Source organism: Pseudopipra pipra, chromosome 2 (genome assembly GCF_036250125.1).
Source record: "Pseudopipra pipra isolate bDixPip1 chromosome 2, bDixPip1.hap1, whole genome shotgun sequence".
Lineage (NCBI taxonomy): Eukaryota > Metazoa > Chordata > Aves > Passeriformes > Pipridae > Pseudopipra > Pseudopipra pipra.
The window spans coordinates 92,914,507-92,937,206 of record NC_087550.1 but is presented as its reverse complement, the minus strand read 5'-3'; the positions used below and the strand labels follow the sequence as shown (position 1 = coordinate 92,937,206).

At 39.4% G+C, this 22,700-nt stretch overlaps 1 protein-coding gene across 2 annotated transcripts in view; it reads right to left on the bottom strand.

Annotated features, from left to right (window-relative positions):
- Positions 1 to 1,906: 1,906 nt before the first annotated feature.
- GRTP1 (growth hormone regulated TBC protein 1) overlaps positions 1,907 to 22,700 on the bottom strand; it is a 33,442-nt gene continuing 12,648 nt past the window's right edge. For both annotated transcript variants that reach the window (XM_064646454.1, XM_064646453.1), the window contains 5 exons: positions 21,667 to 21,791; positions 19,841 to 19,937; positions 4,772 to 4,944; positions 4,468 to 4,653; positions 1,907 to 2,397 (listed from right to left, as the gene is read on the bottom strand). In XM_064646454.1, coding sequence (XP_064502524.1) covers positions 2,308 to 2,397; positions 4,468 to 4,653; positions 4,772 to 4,944; positions 19,841 to 19,937; positions 21,667 to 21,791 — 671 coding nt within the window. In that variant the 3' untranslated portion in view covers positions 1,907 to 2,307. The remainder of the gene's footprint in view (positions 2,398 to 4,467; positions 4,654 to 4,771; positions 4,945 to 19,840; positions 19,938 to 21,666; positions 21,792 to 22,700) is intronic.

The following is a 22,700-nucleotide window of genomic DNA, read 5'->3' as shown; positions in this document are numbered from 1 at the left end:
AAGTTAACTCTTCTATTACATTGCCACTTGCTGAGACTTGTCAGTCTCCTACTGGTCTGCCCTGCTCAGCATTGCTTCCTGAAAATGCTGGTAAGGTTCTCAGTGTAAGGACTGCGCAAAGGACATTTTGTGCTTCATTTTGAAGGTAGGCTCTTTCCACAAAGTAGGAAACACATCTGCTGAGGGCTGTGTGTAGTGTAATGGGCTGGAAATGACATGGCTGGGCTTCACGAACGAAGATTTGGGAAAGGCTCTGTCCACATTTGTTACAAGCATGCTGGTGGCTAATAAGGCCAATACGAGACAGACATATCCAATTGCAGAAGGCACAGCAGAAAGACTCCTTAGGTAGTATATTCTGCAAAACACGGTTCTTTCTGCGTTGCCTTTTCTCCTCGAGGGTGATCCTGCGTGTGTTCTCAAAGGAGACAGCAGCATTATAGATGGTGTGTCTCCAGGCCTCCTGATTTGAGGCCAGAGTAGACCAGTTATGTTGATCAATATGGCCAAGGCTGAGATGTTGTTTCAGGGAGTCCTTGTATCTTCGCTTCGGGGCTCCTCTCTTGCGGCAGCTCGTGGCAAGTTCACCATAGAGCAAGATCTTAGGGAGGCGGTGGTCCTTCATCCTTGAGACGTGCCCTGCCCAGTGCAGCTGTGTTCTCAGCAACATGGCCTCAATGCTTGTGACTGCTGCTTGTTCTAGAACAGATGTATTGGTCAAAGAATCTGGCCAGTGGATGTTTAGGATTGTTCGGAGGCAGCGTTGATGGAAGCATTCTAGGAGACGCAGGTGGTGGCAGTAGATGACCCATGATTCGGAACCATACAAGAGAGTAGAGAGCACTATGGCTTTGTAAACACTGATCTTGGTACTTTTCTTCAAGTGTTTATTTTGCCAAACTCTTTTATGAAGCTTTCCAAAGGCACTATATGCCTTTGCTAACCTGTTGTCTATTTCTCTATCAATCTTACCATCCAAGGAGATGAGGCTGCCTAGGTAATTAAACTGCTGGACTGATTTGAGCTCTGATTTGCCAATGGGGATGTGGGGATGATGGAAGACTTCCTGAGGTGCGGGTTGATAGAGAACTTCTGTCTTCTTTAGGCTGACTTCCAGCCCAAAGAGCTCAGCAGCATCTGCAAAGCAGGATGTTAAACGCTGCAGAGCTGCTTCTGTGTGGGCCACAAGGGCGGCGTTATCAGCATAAAGCAGCTCGCTTGAAAATGAACCTCTGTGTTAAAAGCTTCCCTGACTCCCTCCTGCAGTCAGGCTTTGGTGTTAACAGTACCAGCTCCAAAGGGCAGGAACTGAGGCACACGGAAACACTGCACAGGACACTCCTCCTGACAGAGAGAACGCAGGGCAGTAAGGCTGATATACTTTGGACCATCTGCCCTGCTGCCTTGAAAGTATCTGGAAACCATGGATTTTGCCAGTGGTGAATAATATTTCCAATGCCTGCTGCCATACTAGGACTATGGTACTACTAATTTCTTTATAATTCAGTGCTTGAGTAAAAAGGTGGATATCTGGTACCAGAAAGGGTAGGATAGCTCAGAATCATACTGCTGAGTAGCAGTCTTGTCTGGAAGAGCATTCATCTACTTTCTCTGAAAAAAGAGGAATGAAAGAAACTCCATCTGCAGGGTGGGGGGAAGCCTTCCTTGGCAAGGAATGAAGTAAAAGGTGAGGTGCTATCCACAGTAGTGTAGGGAGCATAAAAACCCACAAATTGCTGATCTCTCCAGTTGTCTTCTCTCCCTTTGGACAGAGATGTTTTGGCCACGAGAGGGCTCTGTAGGGACAAGAAAGCAATTCCCAGCTTCCTGGCCCCAGTATGGCTGGAAATGGGCCGGTGCCAAGAAAGAGATCACGTATTTTACTCTCTTTACACCAAGAAACAGGTTCTGACAAATTAAATTACTTTATTTTGTACAAATGCTAGTGGTGTCACAGTTAATACAGTAATACATAATTTCATACACCTATTTTTTTCTAATATTACAAAATGCCCTGGGACGTTTTTAAAAGGAGGGTCCTGACATTTATCACATTCTGTACTCTGAAAACACTTTAATCCTTAAAAAATAAAAATAACACACCACCACAAAACACTAACAGAACCACCACTTCCAGTTATCAAATCTGACATACAGTACAAAGTGTTAACACACTTACTTGAAAGGCAGGAAAAATTGGTCAAGTGTCAGTTAACTCATGGAAAGCTTAAAGTGTGCTTTAGTCAGTGCAAATAGAGGAATGTGTCGATTGCTGTAGAATCTGACCACCTGGTTATATCTGGTGAGTTATCCCTGAGAAAGCAACTTCTCCCTGCATGTCTCTCGGAGTTTGTTGACTGTTGTCATGGACAAGCTTCCAGGGTCTGTGAATATCTTCTGAGGGTAAAAGGAGAAAATTCTTAGTTAAAATGCTGGCTTTGGACAACGTGCTAGAATTCTCACATAATTCTCTGAAGCATGATGCTTTGATGTCCATACTCTGAAAATGCTGACTTGCTGTTTGGCCTTCCTGTAGCAGGGTAACATCTTGATCTACTCTGGTGTAAAGGCATGGTAAACCTGCAGCTTGTAACAAGTGTTGCAAGTCACGCAAAAGCAGCAATACAAAATCTGGTTTGAATGTGTGTCCAGTTAAAATTATTTTAGAAGGCAGTGGTGGTGGTGGAAGGCAGGCATATTTAGAACATATTAAGCTGTCCTGGGTACTGCTACAAAGCCCCAGTGTACTTTTAGTGTGGTGCTGGCAGAGGTAGCTCAGGCTCTGGAACATACATAAACCAATATGTTCCTACTGCAAAAATCAGTCTTGATCCCTCGTTATACTACCTCTGCTCCTCTTCTCTACCAGGCTTTCCAGGGTAGTAATGTATATGGATGTAGGAACTTGATGCATTTCAAATGCCATCACACATCTGCAATTACTTTTTTTTCTTTTTTGCTTTGACTTGTTGCTCAAGAACAATACATTTGTTTCCACTTCTTACCTAAAACTTCCAAGTGAACAAAACTGTGAATCAAGCTACAAGTTTATGCACTTTAATCTATGGTTAAGATGTGTGGGCCCCTTAGTTCCCTGGAGTTGTTAAATGACAGCTCTGGAGATGAGATTGTCATTGAACCAGTTCTAAAGAGCTTTCTGGTGAAAGAGCCTGCATTGCATTAAACTAAAAACAAAGGTTCTGTTTGGGGGAGAGAGGCATAAAATACTCAGCTGTCATTGCCTGTATCTGTACTATTGAGAAAAACCCCAAACAAATCCAAACACAAAAGTATGTGTTTCAAAGTTACAGAAGAACCTAATGTAAACTGATTATTTAACTGTCTTCAAAGCCCCCTTACTACAGTAACTAACACAGATAAAATAAATTGTTTTATTCAGGATAACTGCAAGAAAAAGGTAGTTGATTTTCTAAAAACAGTTGATGTAAAATTTAACATAATTAAAGGGGGCAAGGAAAGTCCTTCCAGGACAAATGTTAGTATCAGCCTCTGAATTGGTGTTCTCATGGCAGTTAACATTTAATAAAATTCTAAAGTGTTTATGGAATTGGAAAACCTCTCAAACATCTCTCTTCTGAATTCAAGCTGTGATTTGTTTTTCTCTTACTCCTTTAATTGACTCACAAACACCAGTAAGATTAGCTTATTTTTCCTCTATATGAGCAAAAATGAAACAATATAAATGGCATCCTACTACGACAGGCCTATGCACAGACATCTGATATGAGCATGGAACTCTTGGGTGGTAAAAGTCATCCTCTGGGATATAGTTCTGTGTGCACTTAGCCAATGATAGTGGAGTTGACCAAGTGATTTATGACAGATATGCTCCTGTTACTTTTTGCAGCTAACCTCTTTTACGTTTCCATCTTCTGAGTTAAGCTCCAAATCTAATGTTTTATACCAATTTGGCACCCACTGTATTAATAATTCTTAGTGTGCAGATTGTCATAAGACTTACACACTTAATGATTTTTTGTCTGATAACTTGGTGCTACTGTTTTGTTCTAAACAGAATGCTTTATATTCTGCACCACGGGAATTTATCAATGCAAGTTTAAAATGCACTTTGTGTCTATTCTACAATACTCTACTGCTATTACCCTCAAAAAAAAAAAGCACAGGAACACAATCCATAATCCACTGAAAAAATGCACTAAAATAATTATTTTCTCATCAGACTTTCTGCCTTAACTGGTAAAAAGGGCAAAAAGAATATTTTCCCCAGTATGACAAATAATGTAAATGGATTGCTATATGTGAAATTACATAATAATTATTTAAGACAAGTTCTTAGAAAGGTTTGAGTTTCTTATGTAAAAACGTTCATCATTGTTTTGGCAATCCCAACAGCTACATTTCTCCTAACTATCTTGCTGAATGAAAAACATTTCTAAGTCAGTCTTGGGTTTAATTTGGAATAACTAAAAGCTGCAGAGAATTTACCTCCATGAAACTGTGACACTCTGTTACAAATGCTCCTTTGGTGATCTGCTTAAATTTTTCACAAATGTCAGGGAAATTTGTAGCTTCCAAAATAAAAGCTTGGTGTTGCTTAATCAGTGTTAAGGCCACACGGAAGATGATCTTTGACCCTTCATAGAATAAACAATCCCATATTCGGAGCACAGTCTGCAGGAAAGGAGAGAATTCAGATTACAGATTGACTTCCAGTAGGTAATTATTACTAAAGCAGTACAAATGAAACAAGATGGAGTGTATAGTAAGAGAACTCTATGTTACCAATTACCTCTACTGGAAGAATGTCAATGAACAAGCATATAAACCAGCGTGACACCACTAGGGTCCACATGACTCCGTGTCTTTCCATCAGCTCTGCCACTGCTGGAACTTTCATTTTCACAAGTTCTCCAAGGACTTCCTGATCAGTTTTCAGACCCAACATTGCAGGACTGTAATAATCTTGGAGAGAAGAAACCAAAATTCAGGAATCTGTGGACATGATCTTTTCATGCAATTGAAGAGCATGTTCTGTGCAACTGAGTGTATAAAGGCATGTTAAGCCTATGAATCCCAAGGTGAAGTAAATTAAACCACACCACAGAGATCTCTGCACTATGGTCATACAGTGCTTCTCTTTCAGCCAAGGCTGATCTTCTACACAAACACTTCATTCATTCCTACCGAAGTATCTTCTTTCTCTCTGATGTTTTTTGGCAATTTCCTCTTCCTGCCCAAGGAAGGGTAATCTAGGTAGTTTTTAAATATTAGTAAAAGTTTTGTAGTTTAAGCTAGCAGTTAAACAGTTCAATATAACCACCACCTCCTTCCCATGCTGGGGGGCTGCACAACTCCCAGTCCACACAATACCCAGACAGGTAACAAAAAAACCCCAAACGACCTGTAGCCTTTAGACTGGGTCCAGTGACAAACTGGAAATGTGAACTTCAGGATGTGTCAGCTGTGCAGGAGTGCTGAAGGCCAGGTACCCCTTCTCCTAGAGTGTGACCTGGCCATTAATTTAGAAGTTTTCCTCTCCTTTCTCCAAGCCACAAAAATCCCACTTTTCACAGAATAATTCTGAAAGGAAGTGAATGACAGATCCCTCAGACAACATCTGTTCCTGCTTAATTTACTTGCAAGACAGGGATTGAAATTAGACCTCCTCCTACTCTTCTGGTCACTGCACTAGACCAGTAAACTCACAATAACAAGAGAGTACACTGGCTGTCACTCCACAGCCTCTTTGTCAGGGTAAGCATTTTCATTACCAAGGTACAGACTGAATACCAAGCATCTCAGCTCTATAAACAAGTAGTTCAGGGTATACTTAAGGGAAGAAAAAGATTGTTTCAGTTCATAAGAGTTCAAATGCCCCATCAAGGGACAAGAATTACACAAATGTTTAAGAAATTAATATTTTGGGTTTATATGTTGACAGAAACATTTAAATTGGATTTGAAGGCTCCAGTCCTAGGAAGCAACCTTTGATGGTTCACTTGTGCTTTGCTGACAAGACCTATGTTATTTTAACTTTATTTGCAAGAAGAAATCACTGGTAACACAAAGCACCTTTCTGTGCCTTTTTTCCTTCACCGATTCTGGAAAGCTGCAATTCAGGTTTCTCTGTCTTAAATGGTTTCTGCCAAGGTTCCCAGACACACAGCATAGGCTAATGGTTTATATGAAGGTGAAGGAATCAGAAAGAGCAAAGTCCATTTGCTTGAAATAATTTTAAGAAAACCTCCCAGTTCCAGAAATAAGTTTAAAAATATGTCCAAATTAAGCAGTACATTTGTAACCATTTTAATTTCTGTAGTGAAATCAAAAGAGCAGTTTAATACTGCACTCTTTTCTGTGTCAATGGTTTTCCTGAACAGACTTCCCACCTCACAACCTATTTGCTCTTCATTTGTCCTGTCCAAACTGCAGAAAATCTACAGGAGCTTTTAATGGCGCTATGGAGCATCACATTCAACCTTTAGGAACCTAGCTTTCTCTGTCTGGGATTCTTTTCTTTGTTCCCACTGAAGACTGATATGTAAAACTCCTCTACAGAATTAGAGTCACTGCCACTATATACATTCCTTTTAACCATTTGCCTTTCAACTGCTTGTAGGGAAAGCTCTGAGAGCTAAAACACAAGTATTCCCATGAAAAAGTGTATTAAATCCAAATGCAGTTGTCACACGACTATTTCAAAGCCAACACAAAACCCCCTCTTTCTCCATATGTTGTGTTAGTGTTATGCTCATTTGTGAACTGGAATGCATTCATCAGCTGAGTAGACCTTTTTTAAAATGCTTCTTTATTGTAAGTGAAAAACTAATCACATCTCAAGTAACAAATTACAAATAACAGAACCTTTCCTACCCCTCCTCCTCTTCTCATACATCCACAAACTACTTTTTTTTTGTGCTCCTGAGATGTGTGAGCACTTAAACTTCTTCAAGTTACCACTGTTGAATGTCCTCTGGAGGAAGGACAACAGCCCACTCGCTCTGCTCTGCTGCAATCATCCGATACGTGAAACCAACAGCAGCTGCTATTTTTAATTTGTACAGCAAAGCAAATGTCAGGATCTCAGGAACACAACCAGACACCTACCCAGCCTTCTGCACACTGGCAAGCAAAAAGTTAATAGACAGGCAACGTGGATGCATCGCTCTGTGAATTACTGAAGCAGCCAGGAAGCTTTGGCATAAATTAAAATTTTGTTCAAGTCTGTTAGATTGTACTGCTGGACAGAAAGGAAAAAAAAGAACTATTCATCTATCTGGGGCAGCCTCCTGGCGTTCCTCGTGCAGCAGGAGTGGCTCCCATGTGCCCGGGGACACAGCACTGCAATGTTCAGCCCAGCGCCGCTGGGAGGAGTGATTAACGATTTATGCAAATACCAGTAACTGAGTAGCAGGGTTCCTCCAGGATATTAACTGCCACTTCACAGCAGAAGTTAGGTTAAAAGAATCTACATCCAAGACATTCTTACATGTAATTATTATATATTAATTGTAGTTACTTTGGGTATTATTACACATAATTAATATGCAATTATAATTTTTTTTGCTGTATATACATACATAAATGTATGTATAAATTTTATGCAGAAATGTATGTATATAAAGTTAGCTCCTCATATTAGGAAAGACACATTTTCAAATCCTTCAGAAATACTTCTGGAGGACCCCATATTTGTGCAAAACTTACCCAGAGATCCTTTACAAGGAACACCTTTCACAGTCCACATCTGGTTTCACTAGGGAAAGTGATTCTGTAACTTGGTTCAGTGCCAAAGTGCTTGGTAACATTTAACCTACATGGTTCTTCTATTCCCTTCTTATTTGCTAGAGATTCCCAGTCACTAAGCCTTTCAGAAATGTCCCCTCGGCAAAAATCCTCCAACTCTCACTTGTTGCAAATGCTTCACTGTGTGCCCTATTTTCCTGATATTTTATAATTGCCTGCTCTGCCCAGAGTCTCTCCCTGAAGTCAAAATATCCTTGTTTATAAACAAGCCTACACAAACAGACCTCTCCCATACACCACAAAACTGTTTTTCACAAAATACAGTGCAGTATTTTTACTCACCTGCCATCAAAACACATTAGCTTTATGTTCCTTCCATATCTTGTCTTACAAATTACTTGAAATTTCTAGATTTGCATGATCCATATTTAATTAGCATCTTAATTATTTTTCCCTCTCAACAATCTGGCAAAATACTGAGCAGTTGATGACCCAGAACTGACCCGAGTCAGTAACAGCTCCTAATCTGCCACTTACTAATTAAAAAAAAAAAAAAGTAGGCTAATTATGTTGTATATCTGTTGAGGTAGGTTGCTTTATAGGAAAGTCCTCTGACAATATCTTATTCCCCTGAAAAAACACAAAGCCGGATTGCTTCCTTTTATTCTTCAAATTGTCAAATGGAAGTGATACTGTTAATTTTTAGGTGACCACACACTACATTACTTTTCATCACATCATCTTCTGGAAGGCAACAAATACTGTATTATCAATTATTATTGTAATTTCTAAATTCCAGAAAAATGTCTATATGAAAACTTTCTCATTTTGCAACTGTGCTTTTTCAAGCTCCTGTAGGCTGATCCAAGGCCTTCCATGCTTTCCTTTCAGCTTTCCTTTGTGTGTTGCTTACCCACATGCACCTGCTTTGCCTAGTCCATTGTTCTGAGCACCTGCCTATGGATTTTGGGTGCCTTGCAAAGTTTAGGAGTGCAGCAGAGGGCAATGTGGGCAGCACCCTGCATGGAATTCACCCTTTCTCATCAAAGTCCTGACCACAAACAGCAGCACCTCTGCTGAGATCATCATGTTCTTCCTCTTAGACTCAGGCAGCTAACAGGAAAAGATGGATTCACCAACTGCCAGGTACTTGATTGCTACAGTATAACACACGTGACTAGATGAAGGGACTTTTTTCCTTGTTCAAAAGGCTTTTTGTTACTAACACTGCACTGTGGCATCCAGTCACTGAGCTGGAAACTTGTTCTAGCTCAGCAAAGAAATATTCCTTAAACTACACTTCACTGTCTCCCTGTCACAGTAATTAGCACCTCTCTGAATCCTACCAGGATGTCCAGGACTAAGACATCCCTGTCTGCTTGTGCTCCAGACAGTAATGAGATTTGTAGGAAATAAGGATAAAGCTTGTAGGGACTGTATGACCTTGTTCTCTGATACAAATAGATTAAGAGCTTCCAAAAATAAAAGTTTAAGAAGCAGTACTCTTGTAGAGATAATTTAAGGCTATAAGTCAGAGCTGCATCAGTTAAAAAAAGAATGCTTCAAGTCTGTTGTGCATATGTCAGGTTAAATATACATACTCCTACTGGAAGTAAATTCTTAAGTGTTACAGAAATACCCAAAACAAGACCTCAGCTCTGCTGCTTATCTCCCAGCATTTCTAACTATTAGTTCAAGAGCTTACATAGCCCAGCCTGAGACAGTGATTTGTCTTGGTGATCCAAACCAAACTGAAAAATTAAAAATTAGCTGATTTAACTTTTCCCACAATCAAAAGCAATGTAAAAATGTTTTATTCACAAGAATATGTTTATTAACGTCCATGAGAGTTTTTTGTGTGTGATGAGGAGGATGATAACATTCTCTATCCTCTCCAAACAGCAAAAATAGTTTCTTTTTATACCATGCAACATTCAAAAATGTCTCTTCGCTGGATATGCACGTTACCATTTGCTACCAGACTGCACTGGAATCCAGAAGAGATAAATAGAGCAGGCCTAAGTGCTGGCAGGCAAAAATCAGAGGTTTCTAGGAACAGAATTGGCCAACTTCATGAAAAGCACTTAGTTCTACATCTTCTACATTTGAAGTCTAAACAGAAGCAGATTCCACCATGTGCATTTGTGGGGAAAAAAAAAAAATCTTTTCTAGTAATCCTTCACTTTAAAATGGACCATTTTTCATGTTTAAGTATCTACATCATGAACCTGGTGTACAAAGTTGAACAACCTGCATCTGGGAAGAAATCAGAGAGCCACAACAGGAAAAGGAGGAAACCCAAAAAAGTACTGCCAATTCTTTCTGCAGTATCAGGCCAGAGTGACCCCCTGAAGATGTCCTGGCCAGAGCAATATCCTGCAGATACGTGGTTAAATGGCAAGATAAAAACTCTTAACTATGTTATTTTTAAAATACAAGTTCCTAATCCTCCAAGGAACTGAAAAAAAAAAAAAAGAAAATCAAACCCAAACCAAGCTCAAACCATATTTTATCTTTTCCTTCATCAAACCAAGCTGACCCAGAACTTCTGTCCTATAGTACCGAACTCACACAAGAACCAGCCGTAGCTGTATCATTCACATTGAGATTACACAACATTTAGCATAATAATATTTTGACAAATAACTTACTATTAATACTTTTTCAGCAAGCACAAAAAGGCAGTGGTTGGTTGTTTCTACATAATCCCATCCCATCTGCCTGTATCCATCTTTTGCTTCTGGTCCCAAACTTGGAAAATGGATCCTTTGGAGCAGAAAGAGCCCTTTGGTTTCCCATTTCCATTTCACACAGCACACGGGGATTCCAAGCAGATGTAGTAGCTACCTACCCCTTGGAAACTGAAGAAGGATGCTCTTTAATTAGGAAGACAATGGAAAGATTACATCCTTCCAGACACTGCAGAAGGCAGAGATGAAATACAAAGAAACAAAGGCTTCATAGGTAACCTCTCAGAGAAACGAACTGAAGTTAGCGGCAGGTTCAAAAGCACAAATGAAACTTTCAGACATTCTAGTTACAGAGAATGAAACTGGCTATGTTAATTATTTATTGACATACTAGCTCTGTTACGTGCTGCTCAGTAGAGACATTTGCATCATTAAAAACTAGTCTACTTTAAAATTATAGCTACCAAAATGCTCTCTCATACCTTAGATACAAATCTGAGCAAAATACTGTTGGGCCAGCTCTCCTCTCTTCCCTCTCTCCCCTCTTCATATCCACTACCATTGGAATTGCTCCTGTTGTGGATAGTGGTTTTTTGGTAGTATCACTTAGCTGACAGACACCAGGGGACACAAGGTATTCCCCACTCAGTTGTTTCCAAACAGCCTGGCCTGACTCCAGTCACTGCACTCCCTGAATTGCGCCTGTCTAAAGAGCTGCATGCTTTGGAGAAGTCTGCAGCTTACTGGACTGACAGTGGCCCCAGGAGCCAAGGCTTTTAATTCACAAAACATTGACAGACTTATCACCAATTTCCTCAAATAGAGAGGAAATTCATGAACAAGCATTAAAAACTACAATTGCTTATCAGGCCTGTTGAGAAAACAAACAAACAAAAAAAAAAAAAGAGTTTACATTGTACAGTGAGTCTTAATGGCTGATGACTTTGGCTGAATAAGGATTCCTGGGTTTGTGCTTTTTTAATTCCTCCATGGGATTAGGAAGGATATTATCAGTTCACTGCACTGACAAGATTATTCTTAACACCTCAGCACAAAACACAGCATTTATATCCTCTCACACTTAAGAATAACCCCAGTGCTACATTTTCTTCAGCTCTTTACCAGAACACTATAGTCATGCCATAGGGACCACTGAGCACGTTACTTCAGACTAGGACAGAAGCAGGCACCTTAAATTGAGAGCTGGACCAACACATACAGTTCTAGCCTGGTATTGGAAGAGGGAAACCAATCCAAGCCATCCTTTACTCTGAAGAGAAGGGGAATGAAAGCCACAATCCTCTTACTTAAAGCTAACAAGAGAATTAATTGTAATCATGAAACAACAGGTTTTCAAACTGTAAGAGGAACAAGTTAGACTTCTCCCCTAGCCATAAACTGGCAGCTTAGGAAAGCACTCAAGTCTTCTGAACATAAAACAGATGAAGCAGGCAGGGTTGTATTTCCCAGGCACCGCTCTAAAAGTAACAGTCACCTCTTGTACATTTAGGTGGACAAAAGTTACCACTGTACACTGCATATAATTTTCTTAATTTCCTTTACTCTCAAAGCACATCTCCTTCCAAAAACACATTCCTTATGTAGCCAACTATGCTGCATATGCATTTTACTATATTTTGGAACAACATCAAAGCCTGCTGTCAATGCTTCTTCATACTAATACATATTTCAAAAAACCCAACACTTAGTAATAGAGTTGAGCAATTGAAAAAAAAGCAACCACGATTTTGCAGTACCTCAAGTTTAAAATACAATAAATCCAGAGTAAGCACATCTTAACTCAGAAAAAGTCAAAGGAATCCTTGGATATATTAACTACTGAGGAGAGGATATGTCATCTCTGTATATGACAATAGCAAAACTGAGGTTAGAAAACTGCATCCAGCTCTGATATTCACATTTAAGGCAGGAAGCTGAAGTGGAAAGGACATGAAAGAAAAGGTTATAAACACTACTAAGAAAAGCTGGTCTCCGTAAGGAACTTCTTTGTAGAATTTATACAAGCAAAATGAAAAGCAAAGTCGACCACTTCATAGAGAAAACACGTGAGCCATTATGGGCTTTTCAGTGTAGTAAGAGAAAGTCTTAAAAAGAAGTAATACCTACAAATTAGGACAAGACAAATTCCAACAAAAACACAGCAAGGATTTTTACTAAGAGTGATTTATAGTTTGAGTACACTACTAGCAGTGGTCCTTGGGTCTCTCTTTCAAACCAAGGCTAGGATGTTTCACAAAGACAAATGAGTCTGCTGCAGAGGCACTCAGAAGGGCTTGGAAGGGACCTTGCAGATATCTTGGCTTGGCCTTGAACACTTGTAGGGATGTGACATCCACAACTTCTCCAGGCAACCTGTTCCAGTGCCTCACTACCTTCTGAGTAAAGAATTTCCTCCTAACATCTAATCTAAATCTCCCCTCTTTTAGTTTAAAACCATTCCCCCTCATCCTATCACTATCTGCTCCTGTACAAAGTTGCTCTCCACCTTTTTTAAAAGCTCCCTTTAAGTACTGAAAGGCCACAATGGGAGGGAATTACTGCTGTTTCCTCACCTGGCTTCTTGTATAGCAAATCCAGTTACATTTCCAGTTTTATGAGTCTTGGTATTTTATACACAGCATATGAATACATTTTATGGGAATTTACAAGTTAAAACACAAAACTGTATATTAGGATCTGCATTCAGCATGTATAACCCCATCATACATCTGTCAGCAATTATATTATGCTTCTTACTCTCAAAGTGACATATTCAGGAAGTTTCTATTATTAAAATTATAATTGAACATGCAGAGCCCTGGCTGACCATCAGAAAGCAAACAAACAAAAAACCAACAGCTATGTGGAATGAAATAAGCTACTTGCTTTGGCTCTGTGCCTTTGCTGTGTTAATTCCACAGGTAAAACAGCACAATCCCTCTAACATAGAGATGGCTCTGTCAAAACTACAGTCACTAGCTAAAACTAAAAACCAAAATAGAACATTCCTTCAACACAGCTATTCCAGTAAAATATAAAGCATCCATTAAGAAAGCCTTGTGCTGCATGCCAAGGCTTGGCCACTAATTGGTTTTTACACATCCAATAAAAGGTGACTTCTTCTCCCAAATCTACACTACTGTGTTTGTACCACTCTACCCACATTCCTCCTTTGTATGCAGCCAGGGAATTCTACCTTTGATCAGTCCTGTAAGATTTCATCCGACAAGTTATTTTGCTGGTAGCTTTTGAAAGGGATGAAACTTTGATTTACTAGGGAGATAAACTTGCAAATACCACTGCCTGCACAGAGAGCCAAAGGCTGTAGTCCTACCCAGAGTAGTACCACAGAAGGCCTACTGAAGATACTTCAAGTTCAACACAGTCAAATTACATCAGTAGACAGCTTGCTCATCAGAAGGAAAGAGGCATACTTTTTTGGTGGAATAGGTCCTGCTTCCAGTGTAAATACAGCCATAGCAAGGAACACAATATTTTTAAACACTATGGGTGCTTTTGCCGCATGACAAACTTAGCATGCTTCCTCACAAAATTAAGGCTGACAGCATGTATATTCTTCTCATATACAGCAAACTTCTGTTTCAGACAAAACTGTAAGATTTCTACCCAGCCACCTAAAGCACACCTACTAAATAATGGGATTTTTCTTTCATTGATGAGGTTTGTGACTGGAGGGGAAAAAGGGGGATATGATACATAAAGTTAATAAAATATTTCAAAGGTATAAATACATACATAACTTCAAAGAGAAAAAAAACCCCATCAGTTACTCATTTCCTGCTTGCTCAAGTCTCACAAATCTCTTAGCAGTTTAGATTTGTAAGTAATGAGCATTTCAGGCTTATCACAGTTTCTAAATACAGGCACATGATTCCTTCAGTCCACCTTCAGCTCAACAGGACACTGCATGCTTAATTCCTAGGTAAATTTGACTGACCTCTAATGTTCAATGATTAATGCTCTCATCATGGCTGGTGGTTAACAGTAAAACATGATTAAGTCCCATATTTCAAAGCTCCTGATTATTCAGCCAACCAGCCAAACATTCCTGTCTCCTAGTAGTAGCTGGAGTAGATGTTGTACTCCAGAGGTGTGCACCACTACAGCTTCACAGGAAATCACAGAGGAACTCTTAAGGATGAGTAAGAATTCTGCCAACCCATGGCCCTGTAGCTGACTGCTGCCAGAGGAGGAAGATAAGCAAACAGCCCAGAACTGATCAATCTCCTGAAATTTTCTGGGTTGTTGGGGCTATAGAAAAAGCTTGGTTACCAAATTCTACTTTGCAAATATGATGTTGTGTATGTCACACATAGCCTTGCAAGGAGTTTTCCACACCAAAAGCCTGTGGTGCTCAAGCCTTCCCTGTGAAAGGACATGCTTTTCATCACAACAGTCCCCACTGCAGGCTGCAAATTCAGCTCAGTTCAGGTCAAGCAGTGATTTTACCCACACAGCTACATAAAGTGCTTTGTGTGAAACAGTTCTACTCCCCTTTCAAGATGCACGTCTTAAAAGAGAGCTGCAAAGCCAGTTCTGCATTCTGAGGTTCTCTGGCAATACCCAATTAAGGTATTTAAATAAATTAAATATAACAAATACATGTTTAACTGCAATTAAAAGCAAACAGTCTAAATAAAAATACTTCACAGGTTAGTACAGCATTTTGCATTTCTTCAGTGGTCCTTCCCTTCAAACCTGGAAGTCTGTATCACGGGGACTTAATGTTGTAACATGAATCACTCAAAACAGAAGGACATACAAGAGTTTGATATGTAGCTATGGTATCATTCAGTTAAAATATTCATGTCTCTATTCATTACTATGCCTAGCTCTCTTGTGCAACAGTACCTGCAAGTCTCTGGCTGATACAATTGCAAACCATAGAGGGCTCAACAGAAATGTGTTAGATAACCATTATCTCAGCATGCAGACATTTGCCTTAACCAGCAGTCACTAGGCTACCCAGCAAAGTGACACCTCGCTTTGCACCTTATGTCCTTGCAGATAATGCCAGTTAGTTCCCTGCAGTCCACTACTTTAGTGACTGTTTCATCATTCACGACTCTGTTCTCATTTTTAATAACTGATAAACAACCAGGCAGTACATGTGGGTAAATAAATTTTAAAACAAAAGGCTAAAAAGCAGCCGGTTAAAGGAAGGTTGTCAGACTGATCCTTGAAGAATGCTAAACCTCATGTAAGATTTTTATTTAGAACAATGGAGAAGAAGAAAAAGCTAGTATTTGTTAACAATCCCAAACTAAGAGATACTGTCCCATGCTAATACGTGAGGCCCAACAGAATAACATAGTGAAAAGACTGGAGTAAGAGACACATGATATTTAAAACAACAAGAATGTGCAAATAAAGTTTAGTGAAAAGGTGTTATGAATTCTTATACACTGTGTAAAAAACATGTTGACAACGAGAGAGGAGCAATAGCACATGCATTATTACAGAGATCACAAATAACAACCAAAGTGCCGCAAGGGAAAAAAGGAAAGGGAGGTCCTACAGTTTTTCTCTCTTAAATAAAACACTTTCTGCTGTGAAAAGAGCCACTGCACAAGGCACTAGGTGATTTTCCACTGAAAAAAAGAAAAAAAAAAAAAGAAGGTGCCATTGTGATCAAGTTTCAAAAAGAAATAAAAAAAAAATCAATTCTTATCAAAACTGGAACAAGCGTGCAAAATAATTATTAAGCTAAAATGGGAACAGAGAAGAGTTTCATGCAAGAGAAAAGTCTGACTGCTGTAGCTTAGTTAGAAAAAACATAAAATTAATTGACTGTACCCTACAAATACAGGAAGAGCAAGCACAAAAGGGGACCTTTTCACCCCCAAAAGTCAGCACTGACACAAGATTAAAAAGATATAAAATTGGCTGTGAACAAGCTAGTGCAGAAATCACGAGACCTCTCTAACCACTGGAGGAGTAATCTACAACTGGTTTTCAGTAACTCCATTATAATAGTCCAGTAGACTAATTTTAGCTTGATAAAACACTGCTGCTTCCAGAACCACTGCGGGGAGGTGGAGGGAGGGGAATTATTCTGCTATATATAAGCATAACTGACATGCTAAAGTGAGAACAAATTGTCAAGTTTTTCTTCTCTTAAACTCACCATTCAATCACAAATATGTAAGCCATGATAAATATACTCCTTAAATTACATCCTGAAGTACTACAGTTCAAAGGTCTCACCTACAGGGTACTTTCTAAAGCAACCTCCCCAGTATTTCCTCCACAGAACATAAATTTCTCAACGAGAGTCAGAGTAACAAAAAGAACAGAAACATTAGAGCTATGCTGAGTACAAACTGCAGGCACATCCACTCCGAGTTTGAATTGAATCCATACTGCTGCTTGTGGGCAATACTGTCTGCTCCAGCCATCTGTTTGAATGAGCCTGGGAATAAAAACAAGCTTGAAAACACCCAAAACTTCCGTTAAAACAAATAATTCTCCCCCCCCTTGCTGCATTTAAATGATATGCTCCTAATCTCTCCAAAACCCTGGCTGAGCAGCTGACAGGCTGTTCATGAGCTTGCCTTCAGGAGAATCAGGAACATTCTGGCCTCACCCAGCCGTACCCAGCAGTACTGCATTCAGGCAGATGAATGGCATGCACACAACTCCACACACCAACAAACCAAACCCCAATTTTTGTTGGCTCTCTCTTCCAGCTGTGCTAACTCCATTTGGATGTAACAGAACAATTCGGCCAGAAAACCTCTACTGATGGGCTCCCATTCTCTGTCACTTCCCCAGAATGCTCCCATCTGTCACACTGTGCATTTTCCAATCAATGACATTGATCTGTGGCTGGCTCAGCTCATGGGCTGACCAAAAGACCACTCTCAGCATCAAGGTACTGGAGCGGCTGTTTAATGTAATTAAACGTGTGTGGGCAGGGGAGGGAGCATCCACAGGGACACTGCAGAGGGCAGAGGATGGTTTTTAAACTGTCCTAAATCACCACTGGCAGCAACAGGACACACTCGAAAACGAGGACATGACCTGGAGGCATATTTGTTGCAACGACAGGGGGAAAACATGGAGATTATAATGTAAACAGATCAAGAAAAGAGCATCCACAATGAAACTAATGGAAAAAACATTGGCTGATCGAACTGTTAGCATCCAACAAAAATTACTGCTAATTTTCCCTCTGAAGATATGGAAAATATACAGTGCTTCTCTGCTTTCTGAACCAGTATCTGCATGGCTTTAAAACTGAAATGTGCCTTACCTTGCAGTAGTAACAGAAGGGTAGTAACTACTTAGCCCAGTAAGTTTCTTTATTGATACAGTCTGTCTGTCTGATTCTCTCTCTCACATATGCACACACAGTATTTCACTGAAATTATGCCAATTATCTTATCCATCATGCTTTTAATTTTAAAAATACACAAATCAAGGACAATATAGGAGGGTGGTGGGAATAAAAGGGATAAAAATATTTTTTAAAATGTTATGAGTTTCTTCTCATCACCAATGCTGCTTGCCTAAGATAAATTCAACTAAGAGGGAAAAATAAGAGCAACTTTTGTCACTTCAGTATCAGCAACGCATAGAAGAAAGATATACAAGAAGAACCGAAGGTTTTATGACAAACTGAGTTAAGTTCCCTACTAAAAACAACAAATATAAAATTCTGACTCTACCTCTTGCCTCAAATAAAAACATATAAGACTACTGAGAAGCTTTACAGCAAAAGTTTCCACACATCACTTCACAATGAAACTTGTCTTTTACCGAGGGCCTTATCCTTCACACAGTGGTGTCAAAAAAAAAAACATCCACCCATGTCAGCCAGTGACAAAAAGAAGGATTCCTTCTTTTTACAAGGTCACGTGGCAGACAGCAGCCCCGTCTCCTACCTGTTTGCACAGCTTACAGCTCTCAAGGCAGAACAAAAGCAACACAGTTGATTTCTTTAGACTATTTTTATAGCTTGAAAGTAAACTTTAAGGCTGCGAAATGTCAAATATTTGCAGATTGATTCAACAACTCATAGCACTCCCTGCCTCCCTCTACTTTTTCAGTTTGGAAACAAAGTCCACCCACCCTGGTCATTCGCAAGGAAAATACAAGTTCCTATGTGGTGGATTCAGTGTAATAGATAATTTCTTACAGTCATTCAAAAACATGAAAAGACTCTCTCAGCTCTTCCTCCTCATTTCTGAAAGACCTTTCTGTTAATAAGAGAACAAAAATTATACCTTTTTTTTGTTTAAACTTAAACAAGAAAAGAAAGAAGGAAAAATGAAAGTATCAACCTTGATGTCCTTGACCAGCACTTAGTTGACAGTATAATACTGAATTCTGCCTCCAACCACGTGAGATAAAGATCTGTGCAAAAGCAAAACTGGGCCAATAAGGAATTAGTCTTCCATTTCCTACTAGTCTTCCAATTAGACTTTCCATGTACATTACAGGTGTAGCTGTAGTCAGCCCTGTGCAATGCTAATGGGAATTTATGATGAAACCATTCTCCCTCTGTAATTAAATCTCAAGAAAGAACATTTCCAAGTGTATTTTAGTGGAGTACAAAACATAGCTGTGCCTGATGCCTTTTGGTTTTAAAGTATCTCACCAATGCAGTGAGGTTCAGCTTATACAGTGGACAAAACTGATTGTATAAACACCTCCTGCAAACCCAGAGATCCAGGCAAGGAAACCCAGAGAGCTACTGAACAGACCAGATGCAGATATTGTCTATAGCTTAGGGTGTGCTGAATTTCCCTCTGGACTCTATTGACCAGCCTGCCTAGATCACCATGGATTGTAACAGAGCCTTAACAAGAACTTCCCATACAGACAGGGATTTTGACATTTGTTTGCTTTGTTGCAAAATCACGCTGTAAAGTGTCCAAGAATTTTCCACTCAGAAGAGGGAGACACAGCAGGAACTACCACCACCTTGTCAAAAAACTCTGAAAAAAGCTCACATTGCCTCCTGCCGAGCCACTGGGAAATCCTACTTCAGGCTCGGTGCTCAAATTGCGCACATCTCCCATCTTCAGTCTGCTCTGCCACCACTGTCTGTGTGTCGTGTTACATTCCTGCAAACAGAAGTGCCAAATCCCAGACACCTTTCCAAGCCCTGTTCTCCAGCTTCATACTGATAGAGGAAGACACCTACCTAACAGATATAAGTAGGAAGTGAGAAGACAGACTGCAAGTTGACAAACATAAACCACTGCTTCAAAACTAAAATCTGACCAGAAAACATGGGCAAATTTTGCCTGTGTGCTGTTTTTCCAGGACCCTAGAAAAATCTTCAGTCCAGGTAAGTCCATCTTAACATCTAAACCCTCTAAAACTGGAGAAGAATGCAAAAATAAAAGCCAAGGTCCAATATATGAATACAACTATCTATGTTTTTAGCATACCAGGCAATATTCTTCCAATAAGAGCATCTAGCAACCAGAAGGACTCCTCTTCATTCTTTGTAATAAGAATCAGGTATCCAGCAATGAAGTTCATGCCCTGAAACAGAAAAAAGGGTTTTATGTACACACTTATCTTAACAGTTTCCAGTTTATTTCTTTTGATTAAGGGATAAGTTACTGCAGTTCTACAAAGTGTGCATATTAAGTAAAATCTAATAATGGAGGCCACTGGTTGAGTAACCTGTTAAACCTGCATGACAACAGCTAACAAGAATTATTAACAAAGATCAAGGAGAGGAAAATTAAAAGTTTAGTAGTCTACACTTTACTTTTAATTTTCTTTTTTTTTTTTTTTTTTTTGTAATTCCAAAGCCCTGGCCCAGGGTAACTGAAAACTGCTTTGATCAGAACCAAAACACAGCTGTATTAGATGAGCAATACAAACACAACACACCTCACCTGCAGGTAGACAGTGAGGCTACAGGAGGAGAATGCCTGACCCAAACACTCTTTAAACTTGCAGTTCCAGCAGCTTTTACAAGCTGTTGCTGCTTAAGTCATCCAAAGGCTGTCTACAAACCACTTGTTCCAGTAAATATAATAACACTTATCCTCTCAGGAAACCAAACACGCAAAGAAACCACATAAGGTTTTTTTAATCTTCTTCTTTCATTAGCCCATTAAACAGTTAATGTACCAAAACATTTTAGGAACAATTGGACATGTACTTTGAGTAGAAGCTACCATGGTTTAGAAGTTGTGTATGTGTTATGTTGTGTATAACCACCTCTACATAGGAGCCTGACACTTGCAAAAGAGAGTCTTCATAATTCTACCCCTTCTGTTATTATAAAAATATTAAAATTGTATTTTAATAAATACATCTTACTGACAATAATAAAAATCACTCATCTTTTGAAGAATGGGAGTAAACTGCTTGGGATACACAAAAAGTTTTTTTTAGTGACTTCAGTGTAGGTTTAAGTCCATCTAAGTATCCTTCTCTCCAACTTTGGAGCAGTTGTATTTACTGTACTAACTTTCTCAACTAACAAGAGGTATATGTTAGCACACATATCCTTGCTGAGGAAGGGGAGGAAAAAGGAGAGGACTTAAGTGAACTGAAAACATGTTCTGCTTATGACAATTCCTGCTTCTTAATGATCCTTAAAGATAGACGCTTTTTTTCTTGACTGTCAGACTGTCATGAATCAGCTTTTATCTTCTTTGTGTCCCACAGGAAACTTTGCAGTACTTGACAGTGACAACAGAAGCTTTTTTGAGCTGCCATCAAAGCAGTATCAGGTTGAACTTCAAAGAAATTTTCTTCCTACTTGCCTTATCTATATTGGGAGACTGGCACCAAATAAATGCTACCAGCCCCCAACATGATGTCACATTAATGTTGGTCTTTCTGTATTTTGAAAAACATGACAGTGAAAACAAAGGAAATTGAGATCTCATGATGCTCTGTACATACGAAGGACCGTTTTGGGAAAGATGGCAGGAGGGAGGAAGTGGGAAAGGCAAACTCACTTCCTCTCCAAAGCAACTAATCTTGGTAAAACCATACATGCTAAAATATTTATTTTGCAGCTAACAAATGGAGCCAAATATGATCAAGCTAGCTATGAAAACAGCCATGGAGTAACTCACAGGGATATTTGAATTTGCCTGAAGCAATTCATACCCCACTCCCCTCCCCCAGGGCAATTTTAAAAACAGGAATAGTTTGTGGATGTGCTTCTGAAAAACACACATTCAAATGGACAAGAACAATTACCATGCTGAAATGCAGTACTGTCTAAAGAACAGTGATTACATACCTGACAGTATCCTACTGCTTTATTATGATGCCCATATGCCACCAACACGTTGTAGAGTGCATGCTGCAAACATGGATCAGCGGTTTTGCGGAATTTTACATTATCTGGAAATGTTCTGTTCATGTCTAGACAAAAGCAAAAAAGACCGAAATTAAGAGCTGTTCCCTCTTTCACGTTCCAAATAACTTCTACAGCTCTTCTGAAGTACAACTGAAGCTTCACTATGGTGCATTGAACTGTTGTTTGGGTGGATTTATTTTAAGAAACAGCTTTACCTCCATTTTGGCTAAAAGGGCACTTGCATTCAAGGATAATCTATTCCTAGAAAGAATAATCCTATTAGTGTACAGAAACCAATTTCAAGCAGGCCTAAAGAAATTCTCCTGCAGATTGGACTCTCTCAACATCTGACTGCAAAGGCTTAAATGAAAGCAAACCAGGTATTTAGACTGACAGGAACAAAACATGCCAAAGGTATCAAGTCAAGAGGCATGAAATGAGCTGTGCTTCTGGGAAAGTATAGTCTCTCAACAAATCAGATGAACTTGCAATTGATTTATTCATTGAACTGCTACCAAACAGTCCCAAACAGCTAAAAAAACAGCCCTGTTCCTGCAACTGCTGACTTCCACTTAAAAATCACCTTTTAAAAGTTAATTTTTCTCCATGATGTGACCATGAGAAGAGTTGTCTTCATAGGTGCAAGACCATAGAGAAGGAGAGCCATTTTTAATATACAAACAGCAAAGCACATTCTTACATGCTTCAATCTCAGTCCTTACCAAGTAAGGATTATGCAATTACTGACATTGCCAACCATTAATTTCTTTCAGACCTAACCTGAACAGTAGGACTAATCTCTTCTTACAAAGGTCTAAAAATTAGACATAGAAGTTTGAGCTACTCACTCCAAAACACCCTTTAGTTGTTGGAAAGAAACAGGCAGAGTTAATTTTTGGCCTGCTTCAGTCTATAAGGGAGAACCCAAGGTCACTAGTCCAGACTTGTGCATTTGATTTTTGAACAGGATTTTT